Below are 15,631 nucleotides of genomic sequence, written 5' to 3'. Positions count from 1 at the left end.
TATTTGTTTTCCAAAGTGTTCTGTTATTCATTAATGTACTCTTCAGAACTTAAAAAAATAGAATTATCGATGTTAAAAAAAAACTTCAGTAAAACAGCAAGGAAAAATGGCTGCTTCTGACATTTTACTTGCAAGCACATTTATATTTTATTTTGAAAGGTGAAAAAGATTCAGAGTGTTTTGATTTAAAAACATTTTGGCCTCAGTCTGCCCCAGATTCAGTGGGAGTTTCTTTACAAAATAATTTTTTTTCTTCGCTAACACAAGACAGAGCTGGAAACTTAAGTACCAAGCAATGATGCTTCAACTTTACATTTCTAACTTGCTTTTGTATCTTTTTCAATAATTACTTGTATAGCTTCTTAGAAATATGAACTATATCTTGTTTGGTGTGCATAGTAGTTCTCATTTCTTGAATATATTTTCAGGATTTATCAAAGTAATGCATGAAGTTGAGTTTTCTTAAAGGGTAGATCTTTGCAAATGGTTTTGGAAAAGTATTTGTAACTGCTGGGAAAATCTTTTTCAACATTCACTGGCTTAAACATTATTTGATATCTGGACCCCAGAGTTAATTTTAGTATCACAGAAGGGCTTGGGCTAGAAGGGACCTTTAAAGATGATGTAGTCAAACCTCTGCCATGGGCAATATGATGAGGGTAAGAGAGTTAGAGGTCTGTGTAAGGCACATGATTTCTCCCAATGCTATGAATATGTTAACACATTTCACTGACTCCTGCACTGAAACAATGCCTTCATTTTTATATATTTGTTCATAGAAAATGGAATAATCAAAACAGACAAGGTATTTGAAGTAATGCTTGCTACAGACCGTTGCCACTATGCAAAATACAACCCTTACATGGACTCTCCACAGTCTATAGGTAAGAGCATCTTGCAAAAGTGTTTGAGATTGTTTTCATTTGTGTGACTGTGACTGCTTTTGTGATTTGTGTGTTAAGAATGTGAAAATAATTTCTTTAATTTGGAAGGTTGTTTAGTTCTTCATCAATTTATTCCATACCTTTTAACTAAGCTTCAGTTTCTTGCAGAATGCAGTTGGCATATTTGGATCAAGAAAAAAGAAATTAGTACATTTATATAGCTCATTCTCTTGTCTTGAAAAGATAAAACCGGGATTTGGATGGGAAACAACTGCCCTATGCGTAAACCTTCCCATTCAAAGCCTGTTTTTAAAGATTTCACATAATGGTTTATGAAACTTTGCATTGGTCCCAACTGAATAATTTCTATAAAGATAGGGAATGTTTCTACCATAAAGGGGATGCAAATTATTTTAAGTATTTACATCAGCTGCACCATCACAAATTGCTGGAGTTTGAAAAATAAACACATATTTACGCATATTAATATTTCTGAAAAACACCTCTCTACCTGATGTATCCAAATATGCCAACTGCATTCTGCAAGAAACTGAAGCTTTGTTAGTCGTATAGGAAAATTAAAAAACATTTTAAGATACGTACTCAAAGGCTTATGTATATTTATAAAAACAAATATAGGTGAGTGTGCCTCCCATTGTTTTAGGTGTTCTCATTTGCTGTTGGCAAAATGCACAAGGTTGTTCTCCAGATGTTCTGTGGTTGCCACTACATGAAACTCAAACGAACAAATTCAGGTTTTAACATAGGGACTGAGTGAAAAAGGAATTACATGATTCTAGGAGAAATTACTCTTCTGAATTAAACCTACTTGCTCAATATGTGATATTCATTCTGTGTATAGTGACAGAGTGGAGATTGTAACTGAGATCAAGGATCAAACCCTTTTTTTTCTCCTGTCCAGAGCTGACATAGCATAGCTCTCAGCTGGTGTACTGTAACTCTTGATGTAGAGTACCTGTGTAACTCTTGGGGTGTGGATGTTGTACCCTGAATGAGAATGACAGTGAAGGTGTTGCACTTCACAGTCAAGGTAATAAAGACTACGAGGTTGCTGTCTGAACAACATCTTCCCTTCTCTTCTTTTACAGGTTTCCAAGCAACAATCAGTGCTCCACATATGGTAAGCTTAAACCTAGGTTATTAGTATAGCGATTTTATAAACATCCAGATGCTTTTGACCATTTACCCTAGTAAATTTAATGAGCACTTGATTGCAGCGACACTTTTGTGAATTGCTACTGGGAGGAAGTGGAAAAAATTGATCAAGATTTTTTTTGCTGATGTGCAGTAATAGAATGAGTGGGCAAAAAATGCAACATAGGAAATTCTGATTAGTTTCTAGAGTTAAAAAAAAAACTTTGAGGGTAGTTAAGCACTGAAACAGGCTTTGCAGCTTGTGGAAATTTTGTCCTTTGATGTACAAAGAAGCTGACTGAACAGGGTTCTAAGCCGCTTAATTTAAAATGCCCATGTATTGAAAGAGGACTGAACCAGAAGATTTACAGAGATCTTTCTATTGTAAATTCCTCTATAATTTATAAAATCATAAGAATTCAGGAGTAAATGACGGCGATTCCTACAGTATGGTACTGCTATAGTGCTTTTAAATCATTGGACATGAAAAAAGATATATTGTACTGAGTTGCAGGTTTTTTGCCAATCAGTTTGAGACCAGGGTGAGTGTTCCAGTTGGGATTTCAGTGCGTACATCTAACTGAGATACAATTTTTCTATGTTTATTTATTTGAGATAAGAGGTGAATAGAAGCATGTATTTTGTCTTTGTGATGTTTGGAAAGTGTCAAAACATAGTAAAAGTTTGCTTCTCTTCTAGTTGGCTTAGTTATCAATATAAAAAGATCAGGAATTATGTATAGCGATGTTAACAATATTATTCAAGAAAAGACAGAAAAAAGTACTGTTGCTAAGGGGAAAAATAAGTATTAATAATTATAAATTATGCTTTAGAATTTTAAGTTCCTTAAGCCATTATTTTTCCAATGCTTAGCTGTAGTAGTATATGAAGTGTTAGAGCAAAAAGGTAACATATCCTCTAAGCAAATATTAACAAGAAGTGTTCTAACAGAATATTTTAATTATTTCTGTTTTCTGGGTGGGATGGATTAAGCTGAAAGAGTGTGGTAATGCTTATCTCTGAAACATGAAAGAACAAATTGTTTTTTCAGTGTGCAGCCTAAGCTTAGTTTGTGTATTGGTCTACCACGTAGCAAAGCAAAAGTCGTGAAGTGTGTATAGACTACTGCATTTCATACGTGAGCCTGGTTCTCTGCCTTTGTAAGAGACAACTTCTTTTTCCTATTCTTTGATTCATCCAATGTGAAGGTAATACAGGAGGTAGTTTTAATAGCCATTTTCCTTAATGTTCTAGAGGTGCCTTCTTCCTAGCTAGCTTTTGTACCAGCTTATTCCAATGCATATAGCATAACGATAAATTAAATTCTTTATTTGCCATATACTGCCAGAATAGTAAGAGCCACCAGACCTGAGGAGAAATAAACTGATTTATGACGTCTTTCCCAATGTATTAATAGAGTCTGTGCTAGAAGCTTGAATGGTCAGATGAGGCTTTGTATATGGATACTAACAAAAAAAATACACTCATTAAATTTGTTGAAGCTAATGAAATAACAGTGATTATATAATGTAGTTAACTCCTTCCTCTCCATTTTTTTATAATGGAAATTATTCTGAAATTTCTTACACAGATACTCAGGCCATTTCTCAAAATTTCTGAATAAATTAACATATATTGAGTAAAACAGACATTTAAAATAATTTAAGATTTTCTCTCTCTGTCTTCTCTTAGCATGCATATGCACTTGAACTTCTGTCTGATCAGTTACATGAAGGAGCCAAAGCACTTGATGTAGGATCTGGAAGTGGAATTCTTACAGCATGCTTTTCGCGAATGGTGAGTTATTTAGTTTAATCACTTGATCATCAGAACTGCTTGAACTCAAGTGTAACTCTGAATTACAGGGAAAAAAAAAAAGCATCCTTGGTAGTGGAGTGAAGTATATTATATAGAAAATAATTTACTCTCCTGGGTGTGATTGGTACCCATTTCTTATGGTAGCTCATAATAGATGTTCAAGTTAAATAGTCCAATAAATTTTGTAATGGTGAAGAAACCACCTAGTGAGGAGACTTAGGGTTTTAGGATTGTTTTGGAGTTTTTTTTAATTACTGAATTTTAGTTGCTTTATATCTTGAAGGAAGAGTTGTTTGTCTTGGACAGTTCAATTTTTGTTACCTTGTGTGGCTGTGGATGTTCTTATTGTGATAAATTGTCATGGATTCTTGTTACAGTGAGGGCTTAGTGAAGTGTAAAAGAATCCTGTTTCCACAGGAAAATACTTGTGTATAGATGTAAATTGTCTTTTAATTTAATTGCTTTCTTGTTATATTGCACAAACATTACTAGAAGTATCCATTTAACCTTTTATAAGTCAGATATTAATTTGAATTTTATATCTTTACCGAGTAACTTAATCTCAGTTGGTTATTCAACCTGTATCTAAGGAATTTTTTGTGTTCTTCACTATCTTACATCAGGAAAAAAAAAAGATTAAAAAAATTGGGTTTTAGTGGCTGTAGCTATTGTATTGTTAGACTGATTCATGAAGAGTAATAATGAGTTCTTTCTCTGTTCCAGGGCTTTATAATTGCTTTACGATTAGTAGAGACCTTCATTAAACTGCCAGCTAGATTCTTTGTTTTGTCTTTCTGCAAAGTTAATTTGAAATGTGTTGCTACATATGGTAATTTCTCATTTATGTCTTTGCTACTTAGTTTGCTGTTTTCAAGCACCAATCTGAGTCCACGAGCACTTCTGTTTCTCTGTGTTAAGAATTAGCTGAGAATATTTAAGACTGAGCAATGAACTTGCAAAAGTATTCAGGTTTCTTAGTGTTAGCTGCAAAATTAAAAAAAAAAAAGAAATAAAGTAGTTGAAATAAGTTAACCAAACTGCAGTTTAGAGGAGATCTTAAATGGCACTTAATTCAACTTACTACCTGTTATTTTTGGTCTGTGAAGTCAGTAATCAAATGCTAGCATGGGAGTGCCAATCCTAGAAAGATTAAAACTTTTGTCCAGGCTATATGTATTTCTCACTGAAGTTATGAATGTGTAAAGGATTAGCCATTTTCAATAGGACTTGCTAAATTATGGTTGTGCACTTTTTTCTACTAAAACAGCTGTGAAGAAGTCAGAATCAGCACAAAAAGGAAATCTCTTTTCAAATTTCCTGAAGTTAATTAATCCCTCTGTCTTTTTATTGCTATATGAATGTCATGTGTCTCTTACAAACCTCCTTGATGGTTTGCATTGAAATGGCTTACATACATGTGTTGTGAAAAATTGAGTAAATGCTTTAATTCTGCTTGATAGCACTGCTCACAGTAACAAAAACGTGAAAGAAGTATATTATGGGAATTAATGGTAGACTGTTTTGCCACCAAAATTCAGTTGGGGATGTGCTTTTTGTGACTATGCTTATGTTGCTTCTCAGTCTACTTGAGATCTAGAATTAGTAGTTTACATTTGAGGCACAAATGTCTCAGTACACATAGATAACAAGTTTACTCTTAGAATCTCATTTGTGGTACCTCTGGGAAAGCTTAATGTTTACTTAGACTAGTGAAATATCTTTAAGATTGTTGTTTGGATTTTCATGTTAAAATTCTGTGATAAACTTATCTACATAGCTTGCAAAATTAAGTTTTTTTTACATTCGAAGTTTGCTAGGAAATTAAATGAATTACAGTTTTCTTCCTGTCAATACTGAATTTATGAAAAGAGTGGGGTATATTTTTATTCCTAACATAGATATCCCAAAAAAATGTGCCATCTTTCTGTTGTCTCAGTTGCATGTGCTTCACAGTTCCAGGGTAATAGACAGATGTAAGTGATGAGGACTCAGAAACAGCACAATGGGCTGTCACATGCAGCAGGAGGTTCTCTTACTTTATCAGGTTATCTCATCCTCTGACCATTTTGCTAAATTTCCATTTCTGTGACATTGCTGTTTGGAATGTACTGGGTCTTTGCTGACTTATAGTACAACTGACTGCCAGGCATTCCTCCAAACAACAACCCATGGCTGTCATAGTGAAAACTTGGTCTCTGTCTTGCTCTGTTTCAAAGGCTGGGGTGGTGGTCTTCCACGCAAACAAGAAAAGCTAACACTGCTCTTTTAATGTTTTTAACATAGGACTTGTTCATAATAAACAAATTCCCCAGGATAACCAGTTACTAATTGTCAATGTCTTAACAGTATTAAAATGTAAGATACAGACACATAAACAGTGTGTTCAGATGTGTCCAAAGACAGTTGTTAAGCAACATAGGCTGCTGCTAGGACATTCTCTGCTATTGTGATCTTTGAGCTGGATTCTGTTAAAAGTGGTCAGATTTTTGAAGATTTGGATTGGTTTTGAATGTTTTTTTCTGGACTAAAGACAAAATTCTGGAAGAAATACCTGTAATGGAGAAGTTTTGGTAGTAGAGCTTTTTTCCCCTCTCAGAATACAGAGATTTTGTGACCTTTTTTGAGTTAAGAGCTCTCAGAAGTTCCACTCTTCCTGTGGAGGAGAGCTGTAAATCTGAAAGTAGGCTCATGAATGCAAGGGTGAGTGGAAGGTAATTTGTCCCTGACTGTTAATTGCAGCATTTGCTTCTGAAAGAATAGGACTCTTGAGATGATTCTGAATAAAAATCATTATTTAATCCTTGAAGTAAAGTCTTCTCTAGAAAAATCGTAATCCTTAGTAAGTTTTGTTCAGTGTGAAAGGAGACCAGTTCTAGTCTTTGTCCTTGACGTTGTTACTTTTCATTGCAGTTAATGAAAACAAACATGATCAAATTTAACTTCTAAAAATTCCAAGAAGAAATCTCCACTAACAATATAACAGAACTGAATCGCATCTCAAAAAGATCACTCTAACAAGTATTTATAAAACTGTGCAGGCATACTTTCATTATCAGGTGCTTCTAGCAGTCAGGATTTGTCATTTCTAGCAGTAGTTTTAATAACATTGGGAAAATATACTTCTACTTTGCTGTTTTTGTTTTTATCTTAGAGAAATGGGGTCAGGAAGTATAAGTAATCATTCTGTAAACAAAACCAGTAGAAATTGTTCAACTATATATTTTTATTCCAGGTTGGTCCCAAAGGACAAGTTGTAGGAATTGATCATATCAAAGAACTAGTAGATGACTCAATAAATAATGTCAAAAAAGACGATCCCACATTGCTGTCTTCAGGAAGAGTGAAACTGATTGGTGAGCATAAACTGATATTCTTTCTAGCACCTGGTTGAAAATGACTGAATTGGATGCTATTAAAAGTTTGAATTTAAGAAGTTAAACCCAAGAAAGAGAAGCCAGATGAAATTGTCTTTAGGCCTTTGAAAAACAGTATCCTCCCCTAGTTTTCAGAATATGACTTCTAGTGATCTCAAAGACTGTGTAATCATTCTACTAGAAAAGGTTAACAGGGAAGTGTTTTTTTGGTTTGTCATGTTGTATTTGCTGTTTAAAATTGGGGTTGAATTCACAATTATTCTTGAATAAATACCCTGTCATCTAAATTTGAGTGTTTTAACAAAGCCTTCACACTTCTGATAGAGTAGTTGAAAAAGCTGCATGTGAAGATTCAAGTAGAAAAAGTACTAGTTTGGCAGTATGAACTACTGAAGCTTATTTAACTTGCTTTTAAAATTGACAGTAGTTGTCTGTTAGAGAAGTGTTTGTCACCAAAGTACTTTAATTCAATTAGTGTTACTGAGAGGAAATAATGCCCAAATGATACAAGGACAGTGAATTATTTTGTATAATGTTTTTTACTAAAAAAAAAATATTTGGGGGGATTTTTTGTTTGGTTTTATTGGGGGGATTTTTTGTTTGGTTTTATTCTTTGTTTGGGATTTTTTGTTTGGTCATTGTTTTTCTTAGAAGATGCAAGGCTGGCAGGAGCAAAGTGTTACTCTATTCAGTAAGTTTAAAAAAGAAGTTGAAGGTCTGGATGTTTTTTTGAGGCTTCTTACAAGAACACTTGGAAAAATGATTACGTGATGTTTGGCTTTTAGCTTAATAACCATTTTGATTCTTGGTCTTTTCTTATAAATGAGGGACTTTTAAAAATGTTTTTTAAATAAGTTTATCAGCACATATGCATGTATAAAATGCAATGTATCTCGCTGAGAACACTTATGTCTCAGAACTTCTTGGAAAAGGGCTGTAGAAGGGAGAATGAGGGAATAGTTTTCCATTGTTGCTGTACAAAAGCAATTTTGACTTATGCTTCTGGTCATTCCTGAAACAAACTCTGGTGCTCTTGCAAGTCTGGAATTCTAAGTAAACATCATTATCTATATTATTTTTGACTATATAGCAGGGTGACTAAGAGACTTGCAGATAGTTTTGTTGTGAGGTACATTTAAAAAGTACAGATGGGCAAGTAATACTTCTGTGAATTAGGTTGAGAAGAATGTTTCAACTGTGCTGGGTTCCTGGGAGCTCTCTGATGTGGAGCAAGAATCCAGACAGCTGTTCATTTAAAACAAAAAGAAAGCAACAGAAAACCACACCCAAAACCTCCCATCCCAAACACACAAAGAAAGAAGTTGTGAAAACCAGTTGGTTGATGATGGGAGCTGTATTAAATAAGACAGGTGTGTCAGTTGCTGGCTTTTCATAGTGTGCTTCAGACATTCTACTCTGCTTTGTCATATCTCACATATACCCTAACTGCATTTCAGGAACACAAAAATTATTTTGGGATGTCTCAGTAGAACTGAACTGAGAAGTTGGGAATAGGTATACTGGATTAACATGTCTTTGTTAATCTTTGGGTCTTTTGGCTTTTTTTTTTAATAGCTTGATTTTTGTTTTGTTTCCTCTTAATATCAGGAGGAAGCCTTTGAGGTGAATCTCTCACGTGCTACTTCCCACTCTTTGGCTCACATGAGAGTACTCCTGGAAAGCACAAAATTTGATTCCTTTTGGATGAAACTAGACAAGATTATGTGTTCCAAGAAGCAACTAAATATGTTTGATATGTGGATATTAAGACAGTAAGACTTAGGATCTAGACTGCAGCGATTATCCTGAAATGCATATGTTGTATGGATGCCAGGTTCTCAGCAAAAACTTTTGCTGTACAGTTCTGCTTCTATTGTACTGCACTATTTGCTGATGCAGCCAGCGGGCATGAGGGATTCTAAATGACTGAGGGAAGTAATTTTCTTCTGTTTTTGTGCTCATGCTACAACTCTGTGAAACAGGTCTGTATAGAGGCACTGAAGGCTTGAGTATTGTGATCAACAGGTCAGGTCTAGATTTATAAACAAGCTACAGAACCCTTTTAAATCAAAAAGTCCTGACATTTCCTCATCACCACCTGCCACCCACCACCACAATTACTTCTCTAACAGGCTGCATGTAGCTGGAGATGTGAGTAGGATAGGTGACATTATTCAGGATGTAAACACAAGCTGAAAATTTGGGCTGCTGTTTCCCCTTGGACATTGAATAATATAATAAATTGAATTACATTGAATATATGAATGCCAACTTAACTATTTTTTAAATCATCTGAATATCTAAAAGTGTGTTGCTGTTGTGGGTGGATATATTTCTTCTGTAACATAAGAATTTTTGTAGATTTTAAAAGGGAAGAGCCATGCTGTGCCTGATGCATATGAAGGAGCATGATTTTTGTTTTTTCCCTCTTTGGTCGGGTGTGTGCTGTATTTGAAGATGTTAGCTATTGATTCTAAGAGCAAGGGGGTTAGTTGTTTTTGGGTATTTTACTGCTGTCAGTAAAGTGATAAGATGTGCAGAAATCACATTAAAACTTCTCTGGAGAGTGCACTAGGGACATTTATATCTCAGAATATATGTGTTCTTCTTCAGAAGTGACAGCAGTTTCTTTCACAGCTGCTTCTTCAAGTTGGCAATCACTTCATTTGCGAGCAGTACTGGAGATCACTGCTTCTAATACCTGCTGTGCACCCTGGGGAATGAGGGTCTGCCTCCTTGTGTAACTAAAACAATTTTTATCAGTATCTGTATGAATAAGCTAAAGAAGTCTTTCTCTGTTGCCATCTCTGATGGAACAGCAGCTTGATACAGTAACACATCATTGCTGCTTCTTTAGAAGAGTTGTACAGTGCTTCTAAGACACACAAATATAAATTATATACTTGACTGCATTGAGGTGATTGTTCCAGTAGAGCCCACTTTGGCAGTCAGAGGGATTACACCCTGGAAATATTGGAACTTTCATTACTGGTGATCTCTGTTGCCATCTGATTTAGTGGAAATGGTGATCGATAGGGATGAGTTCTCTTGAAGCACTGGTACTTGTTCCTTGGCAGCTTCTGCTTGTGGCCCTTGGTTGGAGCTTGTGCTGGTCAGAATTGATGATATGAGTATTTATGTCACTGACCTCTAAGAGGCTTCTCAGCTTCTGAGGAAATATGCTCTCTTAAAGAGCATGGGTGCAGAAGATCCTTGCCAGGGTCATCTTTTAGGACTTCATTAGGAAGATGACAAACACCTCAGTTTTAACTGTTTGGAGGAGCTGTCCAGGTCTTCCTGTACTGTCTAGGATACCTAAGGGTGTTCTTGCTAGCCAGATGGCCCTCTTTATCATGGAGGTCAAAATGAAACCTGCAGTGGTGACCATGTATTTTTCCTGCCTTGTGAGTTGTTGGGAGAGAAAAAGCTGACAGACTTTCAGCCTCTGACTGGGGCATAGCACTTCTTTTAACTCTTTCAGTTTTAATTAACCTGTGATATTGGTGTTTTCACAGAAGTAAAAGCTCAGCCCAAAGATGAGAAACCCCAAATTACTTGTGCTGATTCTTGACTGATTATTGGAACTTCTGTAATCACAGAGTATGAATTTATGAACGGTTCATCCTCATTTATTACATTTGTTCTAAAGAACTCTAGAGAGAGCCTGCCTAACTTGCTCTGATTTCCTGTTGCTTTCCTGTAAATACTATGGATGCCATATTCACATCTTCTTTCAAAACTTAATTCAGGGTCCAGTTTAGTTTGTCACATTGTATTGGCTTAAAACCCCCAACCCATTACTCCTTCCTTCTGCATAACTGGGATGATTTGAGACATCCCTGATAGAGTGCTTCCCACTCCACCAAAGCTGAAGCAGCACTGGTAACCTCTGAAAATCTTAATTACTCCTAGCATCTTCCAAGCAGCCACCTGGGGCTTTAGCCATGAGTCTGACCTGGCTCTCTGTGTTAGTCCAGTGATTATCTGCAGGAAGAATAGTGAGGCCCATCTGCTGGAACTGGGGTGTGCAGAGGTTACTGCAGTACTGCATTAATGTATGCATATTGGTGTGGGCTTTTGTTCTGACTGGTAGTGCAGTTGTAGGCATATTGTCCATGGGAGCACTTCTTTTGTCTTTTCCTTATCTTTGGAGTCTTCTGATATGTGCTTCTGACATTTAATGCTTTGGACTTATGATTTGCATTATATTTAGGAATGGTGTGCATGAAGACAAGGCAGAGTAAAGTGTATGTTCTAAGAGGGTAAATGAGGGGGGAAACTCACCTGCACTGGAATTGGTAGGGAACATAAATACATTAGTATGTTTTCTAGGTGAACCATGTGTTTCCAAGGACTTTCATTATAAATCCATGCTTTCTAATTTCAGATGCTTCAGTAGTATTTAGTGTATTTTGTAAGCCTGTATATGCACATATGAGGGTTATTTTGGTGCATTTATTTTACAAATGTGTTTATTTTTTACATACAGATACGGGAAACCAGATGTTTTCTCTAGTCTCTTTAAAAATGTTTTAAAAAATGTTTTCTTGCAGTGGGAGATGGACGAATGGGATATGCAGAAGAAGCTCCCTATGATGCGATTCATGTTGGAGCTGCAGCCCCAGTTGTGCCCCAAGCAGTAAGCCTTGATGTTTTGTGTGTGTGTTTCTGTACTATCTTAGCTGTAGAGAATGCTTTGCATACATCTATATGTACAATACTTGGTAGCTTGCACTGCTGGGAGTATCAGTGGGCAGTGTGGTATTACTGTATGGTGCGGGGTTTTTGTCTCTGTTACAGTTGGGCTTCCTGTTGGTTTGATAAAGCTGTATGTTCTAATAACTCTGCTCTAAATAAACATATTTTAAAATTACATGTGTGCAACCCTCTATTACAACAATGAACTGGAGCATTTTATTTAATAAGATAATTCAGTTTTATCAAACACGGAGTTACAAAATTTAAGTGTGTTTCCCAAGTTCCAAAGCACTGAGTCTGTTGAAAGTAAAATGCTCATCTGGAAGTACAAACAGTGCCATTTGTTCATAGCTTTCAGAGTGGATAAAGGGCAGTTCTTAGTAGAGAAGCTGAAGAGTAACTAGGGGCTTTACATACATATAGTCCATTTTTGCAGATAAGATTTTTTCTCTTCCTTTCCTGAGGCACATGGTAATACATAGCATGACTTTTACATGCTAGATGCCACTTAAGGTTTTTACAGGGAGGGATAGTAAAAGACTGGGCTTTGAGGTGTTAGAGACATATTGGACCTTTTCAGATCACTGTGATCAGTGGTGGTGGGATTTGGGATTTTTTTGCTTCAATTTTTTTAAACTTGGTTGTGTTTTTAGTTTTTCTTCGAGAGGGATTTATTTGTTTGGGTTTTGTTGTTTGAGTTTTTTTGTTGCCTTTTTTTTTGTAGGGCTGTGCGGGAGGGAGAGTGTTCCCAGCAAAATGTTGACTTTAAAAAGTAATTGAAATCCTATTTGTGAATGAAACAGTTTTTTATTACAACTTTTGTTAGCAATGGCGATTGTGTGTGTTTTTTTTCACATCTAGGAAGTATGAAATTTTCCTTGAGACTACTGTGATTAGCCACCTTTAACTAGGAAAAAAAATGCAAGCGTTTCTCACGTACTATGTTAACATGCCACTTATCTTGCTTATATTCATATATTTTAGACTAGTTTCATAAAAGGCTATTCCATTCACAGAATGAAAAAGGAGCTGTTGTGTAATGAGTGTGTTGTTGATGAAATTTTTCCAGGAAGAGAAATAATAACTCAGCAATCTCAAATCTTATTCTGAAGGCTGAAGGGGAGATCAGTTACCCCCAGAATTTTTGACAATGGGCCTGTATTGATGCACAATAACTAATGAACAGTTAAACAGTTTCAAAAAATTGAATCTACTGTAAAAATACTTTGTGATTTACATGTATCTCCTACATATATAAAAAATAAAACTGGAAGCTATCCAGTTAATTAAATTATTTTACTGTAATACCCGTTGTTGTACCATGTTGCTGTGATACTCTCATTTTCAGTGCACTTTTTATTTTTCCTAATGGAAGTAGTTACCTATTGCATAAAAGTAGATAGATACATAATGGCAAAGCTATTAATCTACTGTAACAAACTTTGGATCCAGCTTCTCTGAAGTGGCTGGTTACATTCTAATTTCTGTGTTGTGTTCTAGCTTATAGACCAGTTAAAACCTGGCGGAAGATTGATATTACCAGTTGGCCCTGCTGGGGGAAACCAGATGCTCGAACAGTATGACAAACTAGAAGATGGCAGTGTCAAAATGAAGCCTCTGATGGGAGTGATATATGTGCCTTTAACAGATAAAGAGAAGCAGTGGTCCAGGTGGAAGTGATTTTCTGTTCCACTTACTTCTTCCACACACTTGCAAGGTGAAAGGGTGTGAATTTTAAGCAGATAGACTGCAAGGCCTGCCTTTGCTGCTGTCATTGCTTTCTGCTCCTCCATGTCATGAAAAGTGACTCAGTCTGCATTACTACATCACCCAAAGGAGGTTATGCTAAGTTTGAGTTAAATTAAAAGCGGAAGAAAAATATTGCATGGGTTGCACTTTGTCTTTTTGGACATGTTTTCTTTAGTCTTTGGTGTTTTGAAGATTCTTATTTGTTGTTTTAAACACAGTATTTTCTAAGGTTAAATTTCACTTTTAATGAACTTTTTATAACTATTTTGCCCAATAATTAGGGTGAAGTGTAAAATTTTACCTAATAAATACTGTTTTGTCCTTTAAGTTAGTGGCAATTGGGTGTTCATTTTTTATTTTTCTGAAATACTACAAATGAAGAAAAATCTTTGCAAAATCCTTTGTGGAAAATGTAGATGCTCTTGCAAGCACTTTTCCTTTAGCCCCCAAGTAGCAAAAAGTAGAGAAGATAATTCCTTCTTCCCTGAAGTATAAATGTGGTTGAGTAGTGTTCAGAAAATTTTCTCAAGCATGTTATTAGAAGTCTGTCATCTGTCTCTACTGATGGGGCAGTATTTGTGTTTGCCAGTACAGCAAACTCTAAAGGCCTTTCTAGAAGTAGGAAATGTTTCAGTTTGCTGAATTGAACAGCCAGTAATAAATAAATAAATAGACTTCATGCAGCTGTCAGCTTAAGCCATGCTAGGCATTAGTATGTGAATGAACAAAACAGCAGTGCTGTTTTGCTTCCTGGCAGAAAGTGCTTGTGAATGTATTATTGGCATTAGTGAAGTGCAGAGATGTACATTGAGTCCTGAAAACAACTCTTGAGCTTTATAACCTAAATTTAGGGTTTTGGCTTTTTTCCCTTGATATTCTGGAGTATAGCTTGTGATTTGAATACATGAAATCTTAGTCTAACCTATCAAAATATTCATAAAAGGTACAAATAAAGCATTTGCATACTGTTGCTTAGTGAAACCTCATTTCAGTGTTTCTTGGATTCCTATATAGCCACCACGTACAAATTATTCTTAAAACAACTTCATTGAAATACTGCTTAGTTCAAAGCTTGTTATTCAAGCGTGCTTGTTATTCAAATGTTTTGTATTTTTTATGCAAATGAATGCTTTGGCCTCGAATATTGCCAGTATTCCCTCAGTGTGGTACTCGGGGGTTTCCTGCCTCTTGTAAGGCTTTGGAAGCTTTCTTTTGTGGTTGGTTTCCTCCTCTGGCGAATGTTTTATTTAAGTTTGGAGTTCATGCTTCGCTTGCTCTAAAAAAGTGTAGTCATCCTTCCTTCTCTCAGAGAGGTTTCATAGATTTTTCTCCATTTCCACCTGACATGATTATTAGTAGCAACTGGGATATTTTTGGTAGCAATAGTGTGTGTTCATAAAACACTTTAAGAAGGGTTTCTCAAATGATAGTGTTTATCCCTTGCTACAAGTGAAGGGGGGATACTGTGTTAAGAACTAGAATTCTGAGGTTTTTGCTTCTCTTCGGTGCAGTTTGATATTTTGTTTTGTCTTCTAAGCTGGGAAGAGCTAATAGTTTTTCTTTGGGCCTTCTTCAGTCATGCATGCTGTAGGGTTATTTTCCTCAGAAGTTTTTACCAGCTTCTGTGCTTTTCTGAAACACTTCTTGATTTTATTTATTTTTAACTTAAGAATTTACAGTGGTGTTATCAGAAAATATAAATGCTTAGCCTGAAGGGTTCATCTGCAATGGCATAGAGGCTGTATCTTGCTATGCCCATTTAAATTTCCTTCAGTCTTGGAACTGTTAAAGAAAATCTCAGATGTCCACTTCTTGTAACATTTGATATTTATTTGTCCTTTTTGTGATCTGAAGAAAATTCCCATTCCATTTTCTTGGATAGCTCTCAGTGCACTGCTGACATTACAGGAGGTTGCATCTTTCTTTTTTTTGGTTTTTCCTTGTTGGTGACTA

The 15,631-nt window shown here is 35.7% G+C and overlaps 2 protein-coding genes across 4 annotated transcripts in view; one reads left to right on the top strand and one right to left on the bottom strand.

The window, feature by feature from the left end:
- LRP11 (LDL receptor related protein 11) overlaps positions 1 to 15,631 on the bottom strand; it is a 52,254-nt gene that overhangs the window by 6,124 nt on the left and 30,499 nt on the right. The window lies entirely within an intron of this gene.
- PCMT1 (protein-L-isoaspartate (D-aspartate) O-methyltransferase) overlaps positions 1 to 15,631 on the top strand; it is a 35,817-nt gene that overhangs the window by 11,487 nt on the left and 8,699 nt on the right. Inside the window, exons 2-7 of one of the 3 annotated variants that reach the window (XM_014874227.2) lie at positions 780 to 884; positions 1,994 to 2,025; positions 3,732 to 3,836; positions 7,090 to 7,210; positions 11,785 to 11,870; positions 13,430 to 13,599. In XM_014874227.2, coding sequence (XP_014729713.2) covers positions 780 to 884; positions 1,994 to 2,025; positions 3,732 to 3,836; positions 7,090 to 7,210; positions 11,785 to 11,870; positions 13,430 to 13,599 — 619 coding nt within the window. Of the gene's footprint in view, positions 1 to 779; positions 885 to 1,993; positions 2,026 to 3,731; positions 3,837 to 7,089; positions 7,211 to 11,784; positions 11,871 to 13,429; positions 13,647 to 15,631 lie in introns of all 3 variants that reach the window. The other 2 variants (XM_014874228.2, XM_088161744.1) reach the window with 2 other exon arrangements.

This window comes from Sturnus vulgaris, chromosome 3 (genome assembly GCF_052056855.1).
Source record: "Sturnus vulgaris isolate bStuVul1 chromosome 3, bStuVul1.hap1, whole genome shotgun sequence".
In the NCBI taxonomy this organism is placed as follows: Eukaryota; Metazoa; Chordata; class Aves; order Passeriformes; family Sturnidae; genus Sturnus; species Sturnus vulgaris.
Note: the sequence above shows the minus strand (reverse complement) of the source record. Positions and strands in the feature narration are given on the sequence as shown.